Below are 19,652 nucleotides of genomic sequence, written 5' to 3'. Positions count from 1 at the left end.
AGAAAAACTGTAAAAATAAAAATCAGTAATTATTGCACAGAACATTTTTCAAAAAATAAAAAGATGTAAACTTAAAAGCTCTTTTCACTGCTGCTTTCTGTCAATGAACCAGGTGAGCATTTTATGCACACACAAAACTCCAACCGACGCTAAATGATATCGCATACAAACCAGATGAAAAAAACTTAAGGCCAAAATGGATGAACAAAAGAACAATTGTCTACAACCTTTGAATTCGACGTGATCTGACAAATTCCAAACAGATCTCTTAATTGTAGGGCGTTAAGGTTACACGGTATTTAGGAGTCCTTGCCATTAAAGACAGCATTACAGAATAACCTACCATTCACACTTCCACAAATCGGGATGCTGTGTATGAACACCCTCTGAATGTATTTTATTTATTTTTCTCCTTCTTTCTTCCATACCGTTTAAGGGCAGCAGTCTCAAAAATAAATTCAGATATTTATGACAAAGCACTCTTTGCTGGGAGAGTATACAATATTGACCTCAAACATTCCATTGATTGGTAAGAATCTGCAGACACCGAGATGAGCTCTCCCATAGCCAACTCAACACATACGTCTAATTCAGCCTGTAGTTACAGCCAAACCCTGTAACTGGCTGATATTCAAAGAACTCTTGCAAGGGCACTGGGTAGCCTGAAAACGCCAGATAGCATGAGTTTGCAAACCATCAGGTTTTTAGCCAATGGGAACCTCCACGGCAGCCCAGCAGTCTGAGGTGGGTTGGTTTTTTTTATTCAAACTTCAATATTCCCAGGTGCTTTTGTCAGCAGTTTGGATTCAGCACGTTCTGAAAATACAGATTGAAAATCAAAAGCTTCCAGATGCTGGGGTACGGAAGCCAGCTGCTCAGAGACCTCCATCGTGATCTGGATTTCTCTGGACTTCTTCCTGATGTATAATCCGGAACCAAAATGTTAGAAGCATCAGCCAGAACAAGATTTCCAGGACCAATAGCTTCTTGTGACTAGGGCAGGCCACATGGTGGAGAAGCCCAAGTCTCGAACAGTCCATTTGGAAACCTGACAAGTACAACGGCATGAGAAACCTGCCTGGGATTCTCTGATTACAGCAAAACCCAGAGCGTTTCTATAAAACATTCTGCATTCTAAGATGTAGCACTTTCCTACAAAATTTAGTTCCACCTGAAAGATTCTGACCATCCCTGTTTACGCATTTATTTATTGGAGGTTTAAACCACTTTAGACTGAGTATCTCAAAACAAATCAGCAACTCAGAATACCATATGAAGTATTTCTAACTAATATGCTACTTCATATGTATGGTAAATATAAAGCCTAAATATTATTTCGCAGTGTTAACAGCTTCAGCATGCAATGAGCACCAAGCTTACACGGCTGCTCAGAACAGTAGTTTAGAAATTGAGATTATAAATAAGATAAAAAAAAACAAAGACCGCCAACAGCCAAGTTTGTAGTTACTAGATTTGGCAGTTCCGCAACCATTGGCAACTTTGGTACATACCTCTGGGTAGTTCAAGTTTTAAGATATCTTTAAATCTGAAAAAGCCTGGAAGATTACCAGACTTCAGGCAGTCACACATTTTCTCAGCCTTAGAGCAGCCAGCTGTCAATATTTTACTCACTAGTGCATGACGAACTAAAGAATAATCTAATAGCTTTTTTACAGATTTTTTTCTGCCCCTTTCTCACCTCTGGTATTTAGAATTCTTAATGAATTTCCAATGACTACATTAGTATTTACAAACCATGCATACTTGTAGCCCTATTTCCCGGTAGGAGTCCCTCCTCCCCAAAACAACTTACAGTATCTTCACGTCCAATTTTTGATTTCTCAATGCTTTTTTGTAAAGCCTCTTTTTTCTGACTGCTTTCAGCAAACTGATAAAGGAAACAAAGAACAAAATCAACCTATTTCAGTAAGATATATTAAACATACCTATAAAATGTGTATACATAGAAATATATTTAAACAAACACATGGGTATACACTTTTAAGTATATAAATTTATATATAACTTGTGTAACAAATAAACATAAAACAAATACAAAAGCACCCAAATACAAGTCTAAGCCTCTGAACCACAGAAAAGAATTACAGGAAGCAACCTAAAGTCTAAGAAATTTTCACTTCCATTGCACACAATCTTGTTAGGTACTGCACGTTCAGCATGGGACCAAAATCCTACTTTATACCATAATCTGGCATCTCTATGCAAAAGACTATGACATGGAGGCTTTGGATTAGATGCTTTCCTTTGGTCCTCTGCCAGCTCTCCTTACTCAATGGAAGCAGTGACAACAGCTGTAGCAGATCCACCTGCTCAGCCGCTGATACCAGTCTTCCCAAAGTCCAGTATGCCATCGGCATGGCCCCAATCCCTTTTGAACACTGGTGAATAGAAGCCTCTATAGCTCAAAGGCATGTAAAGCCATGGCCCCCTTCTTCTGTGTGCACTCACACCGTGGGACTTCAGAGTTCCCTTCCTTCAGGCCTGAGGCAGTGGAATCTCACAGAAGTCACACCTCATAGGGCTGGTGCAAATACTCCTTCCATTTTCCTGTTACTCCAGGAGGAATCATTCATAAATAGAGATCCCTCTCCATTAACCTGCCACCTATCTTGAATCAGGCCCTTCCAGTTTAGTTGCAAGTTTCCCAGAGACAATTTGGAAACTCTTAAGCTGAGCAGGTTGCATGACTTGACCCTCTGGGACATAATACTCAGAACTAGCCAAAGCACCTTGAAATACTAAATGAGATTAATAAGAATGCAAAAAAAAAAATTGTAATAAAATATAATTTGGAAACTAGTTGCTGCATTTGAAACCAACACAAAAGAAAACAAAATAAAGAAGAAACAACAGTATGGTTTGTAAGCACTCACTCTTTGGTTTAGCTTTAAGATGTTCTGAGCACAAGTCAGGTAGCAAACTAGTATATCAGAATAATCATGAAGATGATGAAGGTGGCTGTCAGAGCTCAGGTTTCATTCTGCCTTCCCTCAAAAACCTTCATTTGAAGCCTTCACTTCTACATTCTCTTTCTTACCAAGCATTTCACTGAGTGGAAAAGCATACCTACACACTTCTTGCAATTCCTAGCCCTTATAATTTAACCATATCATTTATATTCTCGTGCAGCTGAAACACGAAGACCACATTTACGCAATGCAGACAGAACTGTTTTGGAGCTATAATGGCATCTCAATTTCTACTTAAATACACGTTCATCTGTGTTTTCAGAAATACATATTAAATGTAAATGCACGATAACTACCAGGCAGAGCTTACTGCCAAGTCTTAAACATCAGCCATAACAGTAAAAAGAAACTCCCTACCACTGGTCCTTGCAGATTAGGACCCAGCCTAACCGCAGGTCACAGCTCACTGGGTTTAGGAATTCCTTTCATAGCTCAATTTTAAAACAGAAATTACTCTTTCTGGATAAGTATGTGTTCATGCATGTGTGAGCACACATACTGACAAGAAGGTCTCCTTTCAAAAAGAATGTTTTAATTGTTCTTCAATTTATCTAGAAGTTACACTAATGGTAAGGCATATATAATTCAGGGGAAAATATGTCCAGCTGTTTACTCATTGCTCCCAGTGCAAGTAACCACAGAGGCAGTGTGGGCATCAGTATGTGGCTTGAAGTACACCACCATCTTAATTTTGGTGGATAGTTAAACAGCACTCTTTCTGGGCTTTCCATAAAATCCTTAAAAAATTAAGTGTGTTAGTCCCCACATTATGCTGTACTAAACAGAAGTATACAGTTCAGAAGAGGACAAGTACTTAGGTGCAGTTCGCCGTTCATGAAGCCCAGGGAAGACAAACACCAGAGCACACATTGTTCAGTATCTCTGAACAAAGAATTTTTCTGGAACAAAACTCACAGAGGAAGCAGAGAAGCCAAGGAGTTTATCTAGGCCCATATACCACAAGTGCAAAGAATACACCAATGCTTTCTGCAAGAGAGGCCATAAAGGTGTCACTTGCTCTGTTTTTTCATATTCATGAAGTTCTTTACGAATTTCTCTGAATTCTCTAAAATGGAAGCAGAGGAAGAGCTCTCAGGAATTGCAATAAAATCATAGAAGCTGGTTTCCAGCTTGGAAGCATGTTTCCCAGTATGGCATCTTCTTATTTTCTTGGTCCTCTGTATTCCACAGCATTTAATCTTTAAAGAGGCAGTAATGACAAACACTGAGAACTTCAGAAATTGCTTAGATTCTAACCTACATAACACGCAAGGTGGCCATGCCACGACATTAGAAGATTGGAAGATCTTCCTCTCTCTAAAAGCAGTGATAAATTTTATACAATTTTATTCAAGATTTTGCTGTTGTTCTCTCATAGATTTTAATTTCTTGGGTTTTTTTGGTTTTGGTGTTTTTTTTTTTTTTAATTCTGTCTTCACAAACAAGAATTTACAAAATAAAATGAAACCACAGCTCTTTGTGTATTATTTAGAAGTCACAGTGGGTATTCCCATGACAACAAACAAAATATGAGGATAAGAAAAGGAACAGCAGAAGGCGGCGAGATACTGAAAAAAACCAAACATAGTACAAAGATGCAGAAGGCGAGAAACAGATGGCCAGGGCCTGCGCAAGGAATCTGTGATGATGGGAGAAGCAGGAAGGCTTGCATACAGAGGTGGGAACACAGCTGAAAATAACTGTACACGGAAGGAGGGAAGACAGTCAGCAAGGATAAAGGAGTCGGAGGAGGGATGAATACAGATGATGCAATACTTAACAGAGAGGTACGGGCAAATGGCAGGTGACAGGTTACAGGCATTACAAGGAAAAAAAAAAAGGAGAATTTGCAAGTGTTGTGTATGTATGATGGCAGAGGATCACATCTGGCCAAATACAGTGACTGACTTTCCCACTCACCAGCTGCAGAAAAGCCTGATTGCAAAGGAGCACAGTAGCGGATGGAAGATTTCAATCCCTGGAGCAATCTTAGGACATTTTTCAAGGGAATTGGCAAATATTCTCAAGGAACATTAACCACCCTGAGCGAAATCTGACTCCTGCCAATAGCAGCGAGATTGGTCTGGAGAACAAGTTGCTTATTATCTCCCCTCTATCTTTCTTTAGAGAGATGCCTGGTCTGACAGCCGAACAACCTTCTGCCACAAGTGTAACTGATCAGGTGTGGAAAACCAGTACAAAAAGAGATGTTCTACTGTACTAGAAAGTTTTGTGTCTCCAGTCTGACTGCTCTGAATCACCACATGATTAAGCAAGATGCAAGCAAGCTGGAAAAACGCCATCTAGGGGAAAGCTGTTCAAAGAAGGAGTGGATACTAAATAATTAAAAATTAAAAATTAAAAAAAATTCTCCACAAGAGCATTTTCAGTGTTTGCAAAACATGGTGGGAGCCTACAAGACAACAGATTAATGAGCTAACTAAGTAGCATCTATAAAAAAGGAGAGCTGGGAAACAGCTCCTTTAATCTCACAGACCACTGCGGTCAATTAACTGACCACTGGCCTAGCTTCGACACGAATTGAATCCAAAGCCCCCCAAAGGGATGTTCCTTCTGACTTTGCAAAGGTCTCACAATGGTTAGCTATACGTTTGTACAGTGGCTTGTGTGTGCTAAGTGCTACGTGCTGATGATAACCATCAGTTCCATCACAGGCCTTGGGGTCTGGTTTGTATCAAAGGAGACAGACTAGACGTACGCAGGTAATTTATAATGTACTAGGCATGCATTATTACGAGGGTTCCACTTTGGCAAGTCAGTGGTGTACGTCTGGAAGAGAAACATTTAACCCTGACACACAACAGCAGCAGGCTCCAGTTCTCTTCCTTCTCAAAACCTGCCTGATGCTGTCCTAGGTCTACACAACTGGATTTTTATTCTCCAGCAAGAGTTTTTGTTGGTCATATTCCTTCTGGTTCCTCGTTCTTAACCACTCTAACCACCAATACCCCACCAAACATGTAGCTTGTCTCTCCAGCATATTAAGATATCTACAAACCTGGTTTAAGCCATGCAAACACAGACCCTGGTATGTACACTGGACAAGAATCAAACCAAGGTCTCATATGTGAACCACCAAGAGCCTTCACAGCTGTTATCCCACTGTCATTATGGTCTTAAAGAGAAATATCATACGCTCAGTTCTCTTCCAGCCAAAACACTCAACCAAAAATGGTGTTAAAAACTACTGCTATCGTGAGCACCACTCACTGTGGCACTACAGAAGAATTCAAGATATCCATTTTTTAATTATTTGTAACTTTGCAAAGTTACTTATCTTGGGTTTGCAGCTCACTATGCTTTGTTTTAGGCCGGAGACAAGGGCCTGTTTGCTTTCAGCTTAAACAAAAGCAGTTCAAGAGTTTTAGGGTGACATTGGGTGTATTTTTTTCCTATGTTAAACCTAACCCACCACTGAAAAACTTAAATGGAATTGACAGAAGACATGGAGAGAAAGTACTTCAAAGCATTCCTCTAGATTTTAAAGAAAGATAAAAACGATTTGAAGCCAGAAAGCAGACTAGTAATATAGAGAGTAAAAATGCAAAGATTAACAGCCAAAGAACAATCTGAAAATATTGAAAACAGACCTTTTGTGTTAGAAGAAAGGCACAGAACATTACTAAAAGAAACTGCTCAGCAATCACTGTTGACTAAAACAATAAAACTTAAAAGAGAAAAAAAGCACATCGATATGCAGAATTGCTTTCTAAAGTACTACACAAAGTAAGCATTTAACAACTTCTTTCACATACACAGTCACAAATACATGCTTGCCAGGGCCTCCAAATACACAGAAGTAAACTTGTAAGTTGGCTAATTATGCTCACAGTGGAGCAGAGAGTACTACGGTGAACTGCAGTATTGTCACTTCTGTTGTGCCCTCAGGATGCCTGCGTAGCACTCGTGAAATGCCATTTTTGCATATAACCCACCCAGTGAAGTGAATTACTGCAGGACCAGGTCCCAGGTTCACTGGGACTTCAGTCAGGGTTGTGATGCACTCTTAGTGCAGCACAGACAGCAAACATACACTTGTTACATAAATACAACTAAGAGACCTTTTTCTTTTCTGTTGTAACACTTGTGAAAGGAAGATAAAAGAAGCATGCAATGTCTTACCCCAAGTCACTACAAGTCATTTCAGCAATACGAAGTAGGGAACCGTGTCTGCTGGGAATTAGAACGACCATGAGAGAAGTAACTGGGAGACTGCAATAGTTCAACAAATACAGGTAAGAACAAGAGTAGAGATTAAAGCAACATAGAATAAGAATTTGTAACTCTGAAATCGAAGAACAGACGAGATTTTTCAGCAAGAGAACACCATCAAATGGATGAGACAACGAGATTTTTCAGCAAGAGAACACCATCAAATGGATGGGAAACAGACTGTAGAAAAAGAGAAGAGACAGAGTCAGGGTTCACCATATTTCTGTACTCACAAGAATTTTTTTTTTTTAAAACACTGCATTATAGGTATACTAGAGAGATGTTCAATACAAGAACTCTCTTCTCTTTGTGCATGCTACAAATTTTACCACAAAAACACTACCTCATTTTTAATGCAATCTTTGAGTTAGTTCAAAAACTTCAGAGAATGTAAGGAATAAATATCATTCTGGAGAAAAAGGAGGCCCAAAACAAACTGTATTTCCCATTCAAAATGAAGGGCTAGTGCACTGATTCTTTTAAATGAATAAAACTTGTTCAAAATATCATGCTATTAATTCTGCCAGTGTGCTTCTGTCTTTTTAAAGAACCACTGAAGAGGTAACGAGTGGGTTATTCTTTAGTTTTAGAGTGTAACTTATGTCAGCGATAAAAAAAAATATCAGACACTCAAGCTAAATAAGTGAAGGTTTTTTCAGGGAACTAACTAAACAAATATCTGTCTCTCTTTACAACTGTCTGACAAAGCACTATAAAGACTCTCAAAAAAACCCCCAAAAATTCTGAAGTTAAATCCCTGCACTTATAAGCAGTATTTACACGTTTTGCTAGAGTATTCATGTGGGTAACACTGACTTACTTGCCCCTCCCACAAACACAATCCATTTTGTTTTTCAAGATTAAATTTAGGCCTATAATCCTGATTTATTTAACATGTTAACACATGAGAGTGAGACTGAAATATCACATGGTAAATTAGGCATGACTATTCTCAGGTCATGCCGACTATGAGACAGGTCCTTCTTCCTGCAATTGCTTCTGGATAAAGAAAACAAAATGTGCAGCGTATTCAGAAGAAATAAATGAGGAATTCCTGCTCCACTGGCACCTTCACCCATCCATGCACAAACCTTATATTGCTAGCTGCAGTTATTTTAAAGATTATTACTATACAGTAAACCCCTCTACATTAAAAGTAGTTTTTAATTTAATTATTTTCTATCTTTTTAGATTTGCCATAATAAATAAGTTAAAGTTTACTTAGAGAAGATGTCTTGCTGGGAGCTTTTGGTTTTGCTTCATTCATTTGCAACACTGTTTGGTAAGTAGCAGTTATGCAACAGAAAATAACCACTCCAGGCCAATCTCCTTAATAAACAAAAGGTGAAAGAAACAGTTGTGCAGGCTGAATGAAAGAACTGAATTTCTCTGGCTGCTTTCAGAGTTGGCATAATTGGCACGACCTGAGGGACAGATGGCTGTCTGATCAGATACAAACACCAAGTATGTCCCCACCGACCTAAAGAAAAAAAAAGGGGCAAAAAAAGAAAAAAAGAGCTGAAACGCCTGTTCTTCAACCCATTTTCACAAATGCAAGCAGTCTAATAGGGAAGGCTGAAAGAGCCAAAGGGCATTTGCATGACTGACACAACTACAGAAAATTTCAATACCTGGACATGAGGGATGCTTGTTACAGCACATCAGTGTATTTACTAAACTTGTGAAGTCCAAGGTGACTGTTAACAGATCTGTTCAAGGCAGAAAGAACACTGAAAAATATTTTCCCTTGGAAAGAAAGGGAGAGAAAGAAGAAAAGTTCTAATTTGTCCCCAAAGGGCTTTTAAAGATTGCTATCCTAACCAGCTGGGCCGTACGCTGACAATGCCTTCAGAGACTAAGCACACACAGTCCCAATTTAAACACAATATTCATCTGATATTCCCTGAGCTCAAGTCAGGCCTAAAGACTACAAGAAACAAATCAAAACTTTATTCCACAGACTTTACAAAAAGCCCAAATTCTACACTGAGATGTTATCAGTTAAATAAAAAGTCTCTGTAAAATACATTTATCAAATTTCAAAGTTTTGACAGCACTCCACTCTTTTTGCCAATTTCATCAATTCTGAGTAATGCTCAGACATATAACCAAGTCATCTCAAATGCCTGATCCAAAGAATAGTCTTTGATGGAACTACCACGTGTTCAACAATAATGAGCTGTTCAACTATGATGAGAAAGACCTTTCCTCTAAAGTCTCCCTGCTTCAAACTACCTTCACACATTTTGGTTTTACACTTTGGTTTTTTATTGTTTTTGTTTCATTCCTTTCATAAAGGGAAAATGCTATGAAGTGAGACCTCTGTAATTGCACGCTAGTATTTTTATTTCTGCATGCATGCTAATTTTCTGAAATAAAATATGCCATATTAATTGAATGACAAGATTTTAAGGTGAAAGTCAAAGTTCAAATTAAGTACGATTATAACTCACCGTTTCTATCAAATCCTGTTTCGAAAGTAGTATTGCTTCCACCTTATCCCCAGGCTGGAAGCTCCTGGCCTTAGAACAGAGGCAAACTTACAGGTTTGCCAGGCAGTGCCGAACATCTAAGCCTTTAAACCTTCTCAGGATGCTGGGTTTCTGCTGAACTGTCACTCACACCTGCCATGCCTGCTGTGGGGCACGGGGAGATGCGTAGGGCACAGGGCTGCCTCTGTGCCAGATTCGACTGGGTTTCTGGAGTGAGAGCCCCATGTTTATTCTCAATTTCTCTGCATTTCAGATCAACAGTTTCACTGAAATGTCAGGAATGGAGCGAGCAGCCAGTATGCAAGCCTCTTCAAAAAGGAAAAGTAAACTGTGTGATGACACTACCTAAAAAAGCAGTTGCACAAAAAATACTCTTAGAAAAAGCTAGTATTTTTTCCTGCACTGTATCAGCATGAATATATAATATGCACTACTGGGGCACAGTAACAATACATACTTTTTAATGTAGTAGGATTCTTCCTTCAGACCTGCTGTATAATCCTTACAGTTATTACAGAGCCAGCTATTTTTTTCAAAAAATACTCTGCCAATTTTAGGTTATACTCATCAAGAAGGCAGGAAAGGAAAACCTACACTTCACAGTTGCCATCAATCTAGTTACATATTAACAGCTAGTAAAAGCATGAAATTCAACTAATGAACACCAAATTATGAGGTTGCTTAACTCTAACAGAAGCCTCCAGAGCACTGTATTTTTAGAAGTCTGCCATGACAGCAGTAACTAAGCACACCCTCCAGGGCTTTGTAGCATGCCATTAAACACAATTCCAGAAGGCTCTAATAAGTTACAGCATTAGAAGAGTATTCTCTGCTGGACATTCTAAGACTTGCTAAACTAGGAATCATTTCAAGACACCGGCATTTTTTAAATGCAAGATGCAAAAAGCTAACAAAAACCCTGGACTGCTTCAAACAAAACTTTGTTAGTATCTTCCAGGAGACTGATCCAGGGAATAAACTTTACAAGATCAACAAACAAATGAGCATAGATATAATCAACATGCTCTCAATGTTTAAATGATGCAAATTCTGAGTCACTTGCCTTTAGGATACTTCTTACTGCTAAAACTCCCACTGGAGGGTATGAAGCTAGCGAGTCATACCATAGCAGCTTCACAGCTGGCCATCTCTTTATGTGTCTGCTCCTTTATTTCAAAGAAAATGCACACATCTGTGAAAGCATGCAGGATGAAAATAGGGCACTAATTGCCTCTGTTGGAAGAGTCATTGCTACTTAAGAGGGGAGAAACAAAATTAAAAACAGAAAAAAAAAAAGGCAGCAAACCAGAAGGGAATGGAGTCACTGGAATCACCCGACAGACTGGGGCTGCAGATTATCAAAACAGCTAGGCCAATCCCAGGAAGAGTAGAAAGCTAATGAGATGCCCTCAAATCGGAGTGAAAAAGGGAAGCCCAGTCTGAACATCGGAAGATTGCCATAACTGCTTAGTCAACACATAGGGATCCTGCCTATATATTACAATGGGCCTTAAAAGAAAGAACTATTCAACAATTAACTTTGTATTTTTCCTGGAAAGGGACTATTTATTACTTTTTCTGCAGCCTAATAAAATAAAATTGTAAGCGTACATATTAGATAAAAATGTCTACATAAATAATTCCTAACATAAGTCACGTGCATTAGTTGCAGAAGTACTGATGTACTTCTCTGGTTTTAGAGGACCATTCTTTAGCTATGCTATCTGTTCCCTAATATTCATAAAATTCATATTGAAAGATAGCCCTAAGCTTTTCTAAAAGGTATTTCAGCAAGGCTTAAGATCATGATAAACTTTAAGACACATGCAGGCAAGTCCTTTATGTTCAATAAATGAAATAAGTATTTTTAAAACATGCTGAATAATGAATTACTACAGCTATTCAATTGATCATATTGTGAAAATCTTGCACCCAAAACCCAAACTGTTCTATCAAAAGCATTAGGCCACAGATCCAAAGGTGTTGCACATGTACCTCTAGGGACCTGCCACAAGGAGAAAAAGCAGCGAGACCCTGTATTCAAACCCATCGACAGAGGCTGAAAATGGAAACAGAGATCCAAGGCAGGTAGGGAGCTCTGTTAAAGGCTGATACACCATCTGCTGAGGACACTGCTACTAAGCAATGCGAAAAGCTTGTTTCACAGCACTGGGCCCCATGGGCACTCCCCAACTGATTCAAAGCACCAGCCAGGGTAGACGTCTTGTCCGGCACCTTCAGCAACGTCACCCATCCCCAAGCACCATCAGACTTCTTACCCCTCACTGAACACCTGCCATCTCCACGGATTTGGAGCTCGGCTCAGGACTGATTACTTTAAGCCAGCCAGCTCCGAGCAATTCTACCTGCTTGCAGTCCAGAATCAACCTCCGAACTGCGTGGAAACACACTGACAATTTAGTAACTCAACTGGATCAAGGAGGAGCCTGCTCAGGCTGAAACAATGCAGACAGCAGAGGTTTCTTGTGCTCAAGCAGTCTCTATTCAGCAACTTTCTATGCAGCAATCCAGTCACAGTATTTGAGGAGGAATAATCCGTCTGTCTAAAATGACAGAAATAAACCAAGTGCAGCCTGAAAGAACTTTCTGATGGTTAAAACTCAATTTTCTGTGTGCATCCCAGACATATAAGGTTCTCTCCTTTTAGTTATGTCGTCAAACATCTCCAGAAGGCTTCAAGCCAGATTACTCACCAATATGATTATTTTTTTCCCATTAATTATTTTCAAACAATGTGCATTCATAACAAAAGCATTTCCTAATATAGCATTCCCTGAGACTTCTCTTTTTTTTTTTAATTAAATAAATCCTTTCTCTTGTCATATGCAGTGCTCATAAGTACACACAATTTGGTACATGTGAAGTCACTCTATTTTGACAAGATCATTCCTAGGGTTTTGGTGGCAGTGTGGTTTTTTGTTTTGTTTTTGTTTTGAAAACGAGGTGCTAAAGGAGAGTTAGGATGTACTGACTTCTAAATTCTTCCCCAGCTCAATATATGAGTCATGGGAAGTGAAAATCCGTCTTACCAACCCTAGGGCAGGGATTTAAGGAATGAAACATCAGCTAATCCCTTCCATTTTAACTAACACTGGCCCAATGCAATGCTTAGAGGAAGAAAAAAAAAAAATCGCCAGCAACTATCCCCAGATCTCAGTTGCTCACATGCTTCTTGAAGCACAGGGAATAGCATAAAAAGTCCGGCCTGTGTGCTGCTCTGAAAAGATTCTGTTTAATCTTTGTTGCTGCACAAGGTGACACTATCCTGCTCTCAGTCTCAGAAGCAACAACAGCTGTAATACTATTTGCTATTAAACTTTCCCTTGCAAAGCCTAAGAATACAAAAGAATAACCCACAAGAATGCAACATCAGGAGAAATAAGGTAAGCGCGATAATTGACAATACAACGGTGAAGTGAATGGTTTTGAACTGAACAGTGAAATGAAACTGTCACAAAACTAGACTGGGGAAAGGAAGTAAACTGGTTGTTTCCTCAAGCTACTGAATTACGGTGCTCACAGTACTGTCAATAGTTACACTAATAACTGCAAAAATGTTTGAAGAACTTGGTATTTCAGGTGGTATTTCAGGTCCCCATCTGTTAAAAACATTATATTAGGCTGTGGCAATCCTCTATGACCTTACGGTTCGAGCATATATCCCCCTCATACTGAATGCAGACACTCTTCGATGTCATCAAGGCTCACCGAAATTGCTTTTGCCTCCCTTAGGCCCCATAGTGTCAGTGCTCCACCTGCCCTGAGCAGCTCCAGCCGACACCCCCCCCAGTCACGCTGGCTTCTGCAGGTTGTGGTTCGCAGACTCATCAGCCCTTGGGTGAAAAAGGCCTCGTTGTTACTAGTTACTTTAATTAATACTTAACTCCAGCCACTATAAAGCAAAATGCAAAGGATTAATTCACTTTATCTAAGACAGACAGCACAGTTGCAAGTGTTTTACCAAAGATGTAGATGAAAAAAAAGAACAAAAAATCTAAGCTGAATCTGTTTATACTAAGGTTACATCAGAAAGGTTTCTCTTTCTCTCACTCCCTGGTACGCCATTTCCTACCTGATAAAACTGTTGTCAACGTTTTAGTTGCATATGCTCCTTCTCTTTTTCAGCAGGTAACGTATCACTCACATTCATATCCCTTCTGTAGCAACACATACATCAGAACAATACAAGAACCAAACATGCAAGGGGGCTAATTGCATGAAACCACTCTTGCCTGAGATAGAATGTGACGGTGATTAACATGCTGGAGGTGCTCATCTCCAGCCTCCTCGTTTCATCCGTGCTATGAAATCAACAAAAGGCAGCAGAATCATGAATAAATGATGATCTTTCTGCTTACACTGCACAGGTCAAATTCTTCATTAGTTTAATAAAAACCCTAAGCTTCCAGTATTGTTATGCCAATAATAAACATCTTATTTTGTCAAAAACATAATTGACCATACGCAATTCAAAACTTCAGAACCTGACTGCCAGGAACATACTGATAAAGAATAAAACCACATCCTTCCACCTTTTCTTATGGAAGGAAAAAAACCCACCACCCTCTCAGTAAAGCTTCCACAGTTCTCTTGACAAAGGTGAAGTTCCATTAAAAATTTCTCCACTTTTAATTCTGGCTAAAACAATACTTCTCAACCCACACCCGTGCTCTAGATTCACCTTCTCATAGCTGTACTGATGCAACTCTAAACCCATCTAACCAAAATGCAACTTCCAGTATCTTTTACTTTTTCAGTGGTCCAATTCACAGCTGCATAAGCATAACCAATAGGTGAAGAATAAGCACCCGGCAGAAGGCACAAACCTTTAAGCGCAGCTATGCCACTGCAATACAAAATCCATAGGGACCCACTTAGCTCAGAGAGTAAGAATTGCTATCAGAGAAAAAAACTGCAGCAGATGCTACACAAACTAAAGATATTCACTGTCCTTGGTTTTCAGAAAAAACAGACCAACAAACCCTTGGTTAGAGAGCAGCACCAAGATCCTAATCCTCACCAGATCAGCGCAAGATTTGCCATATATGTCAGTTCAGGGGTTAGTGCCCCTCTCCGAACACCTGCCCCCACAAAAGCAAGTTGAAAGATAGGGGCAGAGGGGAAGCTATGTCAACAGAAACTTTATTTCAAGGATTGTTTTCAATTGCCATATCTCTGCACAAGGCGATCATGCTGATGACATAATAAATCCTTCCTAAAAAAAATCTAGGGCATACACAACCACTGTGAGGTGTAACTTTAAACATGCAGACAAAATTGGCTTGCTCTTCATTACGAATACTGAGTCAGACTTCTCTGCTACTGAGTCTCCAAGTTGAAGTGTGGCTCAATAATCATTAAGAAATCCGAAACAAAAATTTTGTTTCCTGAACCGTTCCTAAACCAGTCTCCCCACAATCACAAGCTCTGTAAGATGCAGAGCTACAAGCAACTTTGCTAACACATTACAAATTACCAAGGTATGCAGGCAAAAGGCACTGCAGCAGGCCCAACGTGCCAAATGCAAGCCTCAGTGCTACGAATTAATAGGAGAATTTGCATCATGGAGAAGCTTGTTCTGTTCCTCCACATTATTTTCAAATGTCTCAGTTCAGCATTTGGGATCACCCTTTTCCCTTCACTACTTACCCATGCCCTTGGCAAACAAAGATGCTGCCTCCTGGTAAAAAGCTTTAATTGCAATATGAACTGAACTGCTAGACTTTTAAACTTTTGCTTTAAGTAAGGCGGCTTGATTCCGGCTTTTGACTGCTGAAGAAAGAGACCGACTCATGTAGTTAACAAGTGATCTGGACGAGACACAGGAAGAAAACACGTCTCTCAGCATGCCACAACCTCTGTATGCGAACGATCGAAGACAGGCAACATGCAACACAAATAGTACAATGGCTTACTTTTTTCCTCTGCTTTGCATGTTCTGACAAGAAGATTTCTTATCTTCAGTGCATGGATTTAGAAACCCTTAAGAAAATCTATATGTGTTCACATCAAGAAGAATACAAACACTAAAATAGCTAGTTTGAACTCACAGACAGAATCTGTTATCGTCTCATAAAAATGTTCAGAGCGCCATTCATTGAAAATGCCACCTTCCCACTGTGTCAACAGAGAAGCTCTTTTCAGCTAGTGAAAAATGTTTTTCCCTGAAATGCTGAAACATTTCCATTCTCATCAGAAAAGCAAGGTAATGAATTTTTAAGGACTTGTAACATGGTCTCAAGAGAGCTCCTCTATCAATAAGCCCGTATGCTACGAGCAGGGCTTGGTTTGCAAATAAGGGTCCGGTAACAAAACTATTTCTTTCAACTGGAACAGTTCTATATAGCAAAACTGTTTACATCAGCATCATTTATTTCCTACACAGAAATAACCACAAAATAACATTACAATACAATAACTACATGCCTATTACAATTCCATAATAATAGATGGGTTTCTGTTTAATAATGTAATAGTACATTTAAAGCAGTACAGCATCTGTTTGTAGATAACCCCTGGATACTTACGGTGGAGCACATTAGGCAGATTCTGCAAGACATTCCAAGCAAGATATTCATCAGGGTATGCCAGAGACCTGCTTGATCAATTATCTTTAAAATTCATGATGGCACTCGGCCCAAGGGCAAAGACAACAAGTATCAACTGCTTCATTCAACTACTTGGCTATAACATGGAGCATGAGCAAAACCAGAACATATCCATTGCATGCCACAAGGCAGCAGCACCAGAGTGTTTGGTGAACAAAGCAGGCGTTTCGGCATATATTTGTTCAATTGCTCGGTTGGCATTTACATTCTTGCAGAGTAAGCAGCCTGGTCTAAAACTTGTGTGAATATACTAGTAAGTTGAGTAACTTTACTAGGAAACTCAGTTCCAAGTCAGTGCAGAGTTAAACTGATCTCCTGTTTCAGACAAATGGAACTTCACTGGACTAGGAATCCATGCATTGTTACTACCAGTCAATGAAAACAAACTTGGGCCCAGTGATGCCAGTCTAAGTCCATGCCTGAAAATAGTACAAGTGCATCCAGCTAAATCGAGGAAGTCGTTAATGTCTGGACTCATATGAGTTCTGAAAACAAATGCAGTAAAAGAGCAGATAAAGTTGTCAGTGGAACAATAGTTTGGGTTGGAAGGGACCTTTAAAGGTCATCCAATCCAAACCCCCTGCAGTGAGCCAGGACATCTACCACTAGACCATGTTGCTCAGAGCCCCGTCGAGCCTCGCCTTGAATGTTCCCAGGAATGGGGCATCGACCACCTCTCTGGGCAACCCGTTCCAGTGTTTCACCACCCTCATTGCTAACGAAGTCTCAGTACACACAAGGTACCATTTATATCCGCGATACTAATAGGTCATCCGAGATGCTGAGAAAGTTACTCAAAACACAGAGCAAGTCAGTGGAAGAACCTGAAATTAAAGAGTTGATAATTTTGATGACCCATACAGCACCACAAGCGCTACCTCAAGCGGCACTTCCCAACTCATCCAAAGCACCTGCCTGAAAGGTTGTCAATACACAGTTCCAGTTAATGATGGGAAGGACTGCAGGACTTCCTCCTTACCGACACAGACCCTGAATGTATGACCGGCTCATAAAAAGGACATGAATTAATGCATAAGGAGAAAGGAAGTGAAAGTTCTAGCAAGTCTTACTCTTGGTCTTGAAAACTGCAGCAAATCCATTGGGCATGCAACAGGGTAGCAGTACTCTCCTCCCTCTGCCAGATCCACGCAGGCAGACACACAAAATGCCTTCAGATAGCTGTCTAGAACACCCAGGCCAGTAACATAAACATTCAGGGCAAAAGCAAATGATCTTATGTTGGTTAAAACAGAACAGCGGACTGAACTCTTTCAGTTTAGTAATGACTGAGATTTACAAGTAATGACAGCATAGCAAGGGACAACTGCAAGGCTACCTCTCAGCTGGTCACACTACACTATGCATAAACAAGCAATTTTAACTGCAAAAATGTTGAGATGCTACCAAGAATTTTGCATTAATTCAAATGATTCTCTGATGACTGAACACAATGCTAAATAAGCATGGGAACGGCTGGCAGTGTTGTGGTGCAATCAGACCATAAAACTAGTTTATTGATCTTGTTATCATGTACTCCAGTTGCAAATAAACTAATGAACAGATGCTTTCCCACTCCAATTAAAAGAAGCAAGAAAGACAATTCCCAAAGAGTAGGAAAGAACGAGATCAACAGAACAGCAATTTGCAACAAAAGACGCCTTGCTCTTCTGCAGAAGATCATGACCAGTTTGCTCTTCTCTCCCAATAAAAGTGCAATGTGGGATTACACAAGTGCTCACAAATCAAGGCACTGATAAAAGCAGTGCAGAAAGGACAATAGCCATAAGTAGAAACCATTGCTACATTTAGTTGGGTTATGCATTTCAGTCCTCTCATGGCTTTTTAGATCATTACCACATGATGGCCTACATTATATAAAAGACACATAAAAGCATACGCTGACTAACTATTCAGAGGAAGTCCTTAAATGATGTTTTGCATCACGAACAACATGCTCTCAGCAGCAAGTAGACAAAAAATCTTCTGAAGCTCCAATAAGAACCTCCAAAACTTTTCTGACGTGATAGCAAGATAATAAGAATGTCATACCATGTGTGCCAGATGACTCCTGTAGTAAAATCTCTGTGTGTGCACATGTACATAGGCACATGTGAGAGAGCGCGATATGAACAAGAATGACAAGGAGGTATAAGAAAAAAGTAAACCCATTCGGGTAAACAAGTACTTTCCTTAAAATACTCCTTAAAATAGATTTACCTGAGACTCCAGTTCTTCCAATTTACGCTTCCTGGCATGAAGAGCTTTACTTGGAAAAGCCCAGAAATAATTGGAAGTTCCAATTCTATCAGTGTCCACCATGCCATCATCAACCAAGCTTTGCAAAATCTCTTTCACTGACATCGAGGCTAAAAAAGGAAAAACTAGAAATTAGATTTAAATTCAAATTAGAACTGCATAGCATCTAAACTATGGAGAATTATGAATAACATAAGTCATCACCTACAATCATCTGTATGAATATTTCACTAAATGTCAGCTAGCTGGAAGATTTCAAGAGGACACCATGACTGAAGATTTACTTGAAGGGATGAGTATCTTCCAAACTCAGTACTTTATACATAAAGGCTGCTATTCTGCACAGTCTGCTGGCAGATGTTTGTGAAACACCACTCATGAGTATCATAAAACATGCATGCATATGTATGCACAATACCATAACAAACTCATGAGTGGGTACTTGAGAAGCTGTCTTGCAATCTTAATCCTAACATGGATTAATTAATGATTTCTTGATTAGGAGTGTAATTACATTTCACTTTGTAATACTTATCAAAGCATTTAACAGCAGCAGAGGCACTAAAGCCATCTGTCTACAGACTCAGGAGGGGCAGGTTTTACTTTTGATTATATTTAGTTCCAATACAGAAAGCCATCAGCAGTCAGAAGGATCCAAGACATTTCTGAACATAATTGTTCACTTTCTAGCAAACGTGTGATATGATTCACTATTTTTAAAGTGATACCTGTTCAACTAAGCAAATTTGTTGTTATTATTATCCTCAAGTGTTGCAGACATAAAGACTTTTGAGCTATTTTATGGTTGTCAGTGTCTGACTTTCAATTTCAAGTCTAAAGGGGATCCCAGATGAGGAACCTCCAATTTTTTGGAAGCCGTAGGCTGGATGCCAGTATCCCACAGCCTAGATGTTTTTCTTCTCAGAATAACTGGGCTTGGGTTGTGTGGCTAAATGCCTTCAGATTCAGAAGCAAGATGAATTTGGTCTGTTCAAAGGTGCTAATGGTTTTAGAAACTCTACACTCCAGATTTTTAAATATGATATTCTATT

General features: G+C 39.5%; 1 protein-coding gene across 5 annotated transcripts in view; it reads right to left on the bottom strand.

Annotated features, from left to right (window-relative positions):
• The window catches only part of MND1 (meiotic nuclear divisions 1), a 42,442-nt gene that overhangs the window by 18,817 nt on the left and 3,973 nt on the right, over positions 1-19,652 (bottom strand). For 2 of the 5 annotated variants that reach the window (XM_075421590.1, XM_075421589.1), the window contains exons 2-6: positions 18,562-18,710; positions 13,969-14,037; positions 7,134-7,223; positions 3,906-4,056; positions 1,814-1,888 (exon numbers count right to left, since the gene is read on the bottom strand). In XM_075421590.1, the coding sequence (XP_075277705.1) occupies positions 1,814-1,888; positions 3,906-4,056; positions 7,134-7,223; positions 13,969-14,037; positions 18,562-18,671 (495 nt within the window). In that variant the 5' untranslated portion in view covers positions 18,672-18,710. Of the gene's footprint in view, positions 1-1,813; positions 1,889-3,905; positions 4,057-7,133; positions 7,224-13,968; positions 14,038-15,385; positions 15,644-18,561; positions 18,711-19,652 lie in introns of those variants that run through there. The other 3 variants (XM_075421593.1, XM_075421592.1, XM_075421594.1) reach the window with 3 other exon arrangements.

This window comes from Opisthocomus hoazin, chromosome 5 (genome assembly GCF_030867145.1).
Source record: "Opisthocomus hoazin isolate bOpiHoa1 chromosome 5, bOpiHoa1.hap1, whole genome shotgun sequence".
NCBI lineage: Eukaryota > Metazoa > Chordata > Aves > Opisthocomiformes > Opisthocomidae > Opisthocomus > Opisthocomus hoazin.
Note: the sequence above shows the minus strand (reverse complement) of the source record. Positions and strands in the feature narration are given on the sequence as shown.